General features: G+C 41.9%; 1 protein-coding gene across 1 annotated transcript; it reads left to right on the forward strand.

The window, feature by feature from the left end:
* Positions 1 to 1,812: 1,812 nt before the first annotated feature.
* LOC113227347 (uncharacterized protein K02A2.6-like) lies at positions 1,813 to 3,066 on the forward strand. The gene has a single exon (XM_026460239.1). It carries the CDS (start codon positions 1,813 to 1,815, stop codon positions 3,064 to 3,066), a length of 1,254 nt encoding a protein of 417 aa, XP_026316024.1.
* The last annotated feature ends 510 nt before the right edge of the window (positions 3,067 to 3,576 follow it).

Consider the following 3,576-nt stretch of genomic DNA (forward strand, 5'->3'; position numbering starts at 1 on the left):
GCAGAGTTCGTGGCAGCGGTAATAGCATTGTGGGTATTGTTGCTGGCAGGGTCCAGGGTTCATTTTTTGAACACTGGACTAAATTACATGTATGTCCTAAACCCAGCACGTATTTATGAATTTGTATCTTCTAACACTAGTATGTAAGTTTTTGTTTGTTATACTAACCAATATGGATGAAATCTGAATTAAAGTATTTGAATTGAATTGAATTGAATTGAAAAAAAATATACACATAGATGGTAAAGGCGCGGAAATGGAAATAGACACAGGCGCTGCGCTGTCATCCATGTCTGCTAAAGATTTTAGAAAACTAAATACGGGTCGAAAAATATTTAACACTGAAGTTACAATGCGAACTTATACTGGAGAAATAATTAAACCTCTAGGTGTTGTGTACGTCACTTGTAAATACAAGAATCAATCATTCAACGGCAAACTTTATATAATTAAGCAAGACGTTGATCCTATATTTGGTCGTGCATGGATACGTTTGGTAAAAATGGACCTAGCTAACATCAACGCCATCAAGGAATCCACGCATTCCCACTTAGAAGATCTCTTAGAGGAGTATGCTTGTATATTCGATGGCACATTAGGCTGCATTCCTAATTATAGAGGGCACATCGCTTTGGAAGATAACACCACACCTATTTTTGTGAAGCCAAGACGTATTCCCTACGCATTAAAAGAAAAAGTAGACGAGGAAATAGAACGGCTCTGTCAACAAGGAGTCATTACGAAAGTAGACAATGCCGAATGGGGTACACCGGTTGTGCCGATCGTGAAGCCGAACGGGAGCATCCGGCTCTGTGCCGACTATAAAGTCACGCTGAACAAATATATTAAAGTCGAACAGTACCCGATTCCTATTATTGAAGACATCTTGGTGGAGATGAACGGCGGCGAAATATTCTGCACGTTAGATATTAGCCAGGCTTATCTACATATGCTAATGGATGAACAGAGTGCCATGATGCAGACGCTGAGCACGCACAAGGGAACGTTCAGGGTCAACCGCCTTATGTTCGGCGTTAAAGTGGCACCTAACCTATGGCAAAAGTTCATGGATAGATTACTCAAGGATATTACTGGAGTCAAATGTTTCTTTGACGATATTATCATACAGGGATCAACGGAAGGACAATTGCTCGCTAGGCTCCGGATTGTTTTACAAAAATTGAAAGAGACCAATTTGAAACTCAACAAGGACAAATGTCATTTTATACAAAAAAGTATTAAGTACCTCGGGCATATTATCGATAAAGACGGTCTTCATAAAACCAAAGACAAGGTCAAAGCAATTCTAGATACGAACCGTCCGAGCAACATTAGTGAATTACGTACATTTCTGGGCATGGCCAATTACTACAATAAGTTCATACCCAATTTAGCTTCTATCTCATGCCCACTGAATAATTTACTTAAGAAAGACACCGAATTCACATGGTCATTTGATTGTGAGGATGCATTCAACAAAATTAGGAAAGAAATTCTTAGTGAACGAGTTTTAGTCCATTTCGATCAGACTAAACCTCTAGTACTCACCACAGACGCGTCGTGCAGCGGGCTCGGAGCTGTGCTCTCTCACAGGCTGCCAGATGGCTTGACAGGCCCATTGCCTTTGCGTCGCGTTCGCTCACTACCAGCGAAAAGAAATACAGTCAGATTGACAAAGAAGCGACATCAATCTTTTGGGGACTAAAAAAATTCTTTCACTACTGTTACGGTAGGAAGTTTATACTAGTCACAGATCACAAACCACTAACGATAATCTTCAATCCGTATAAAACACTACCGGCAATGAGCACTATGAGACTTTTCCACTACGCACATTTTCTTTCCGGCTTTGACTACAGCATAGAGTATAGATCATCAGCTGAGAACAGTAATGCAGACTACCTATCCCGATTCCCAGTTGACATGATAGCTACAAACATTATTGACGTTAATTGTGCCTTCCAATTGCAACAAATTAACAACATTTCGATTGACCGCCAAACGATTGCGGATGAAACCCAAAGGGATTCTGAATACGAGGCTGTAGTAGAGGCTTTGCAGTCAGGAACGAGTGTGACGCGATACGGTTATAATGATAATGAGCTGACGCTGCAGGATGGGTGTATTTTAAAAGGCACTAGAGTTATGATCCCAATTGCCATGAGACAGGCAGTACTGGAAGACATACATACGGGTCACCTAGGAATAGTGAAAATGAAACTCCTAGCACGAGGCTTTGTTTACTGGAAAAACATCGATAAAGACATTGAGGACCTAGTTAAAGGTTGTCGTGAGTGTAGGCTAAACCAGAACCAACCAGCACGGGCACCACGCCACCCCTGGGAGACCCCTAGAACCCCTTGGCAGAGACTCCACGTTGACTTCGCGGGTCCTATTCAAGGACAATCGTTGTTTGTCATTGTGGATGCATTTTCAAAATGGATAGAGATTATTCCCACTAAGACGACAACAAGTTCATGGTGCATCTCCAGATTGAAGGAGTTATTTGTAACATTTGGTTACCCGGAAATAATAGTATCAGATAACGGAAGGCAATTTGTGTCAACAGAGTTTGAAACATTTCTCAAAAACAACGGGATAGTTCACAAGACTTCAGCTCCGTATCATCCGGCGACAAACGGACAAGCGGAACGTTCTGTCCAGACTGTCAAGAGGGCATTGCAGGCGGCGAATGCTTACCCGGGTACCATACAGGAAAAGATACTGGAAATTAAAGAGCAATTGAGAAGGACGCCCAGTGTCAGCACTGGCAAAAGCCCATATGAAATCATGTTTGGGAGGGAGGTGAGGACGTCTATACATGTGCGATATAGGAGTACTGTAATTGACAACACAAGAAGCATTCCCCAACACCCGCAGACAAGGACGTTCTCCCCGGGCCAAAGAGTACAGATACGAAGCTACAAGAAAAACAGTAAATGGGAATTTGGAACTGTGTTACGAGTACTGGGCTATATCCACTACCTTGTCGAAACGGACGACGGTGAAACCTGCAAGAGGCACGTCGACCAGATGTTACGGTCAGCAATAGAAGTGCGGAACTAGTGCAAGGCCCAGGGTTTCCTTCTGAGGATTTTTACAGCGGAGGCCTGTTATATATCACTTTGGTACATTGTTATCTGGGTTACGTTTGACATATTATTCCATTATTATTCAATAAAATGTCTTAAAGTGATTTCTGTATTTTTATGAATATACTATAGATACCTAAAAAATACATGTTTCATACATAAGTAACTGACACTTGAGTGGGCCTGGAACATATATTTGGTACGTGTTAATGGCGCTTTTCCCATTGTAGTTTGCTGAGTCTTAGGGAGTTAAAGCTCGGAGTTGTATCGTAACTGTTATATAATAAGCATCTCCCTTCACATCAGGTGCACGACTTGTCAGTCCCGCTGTCTGGTATAAAAAAAACTACATAAATTGGACCCCAGACGTGTTATAAATGAGTTAGTTTAGACTGTAGTCCCCCAGTTGCCCAATTCGGATTACCGTGTGTTCAGTTCAGAGCTGTCGCATCCGGCTTCATAGATGTTGGATTTGGGTTCTATT

The sequence above is a fragment of the Hyposmocoma kahamanoa genome, unplaced genomic scaffold (assembly GCF_003589595.1).
Source record: "Hyposmocoma kahamanoa isolate Upper Pololo Valley unplaced genomic scaffold, ASM358959v1 210, whole genome shotgun sequence".
Classification (NCBI taxonomy): domain Eukaryota; kingdom Metazoa; phylum Arthropoda; class Insecta; order Lepidoptera; family Cosmopterigidae; genus Hyposmocoma; species Hyposmocoma kahamanoa.

Bases quoted from the DNA above. Each gene is read 5' to 3' on its own strand.
- LOC113227347 (XM_026460239.1), top strand. From the start codon at position 1,813: ATGAGACTTTTCCACTACGCACATTTTCTTTCCGGCTTTGACTACAGC.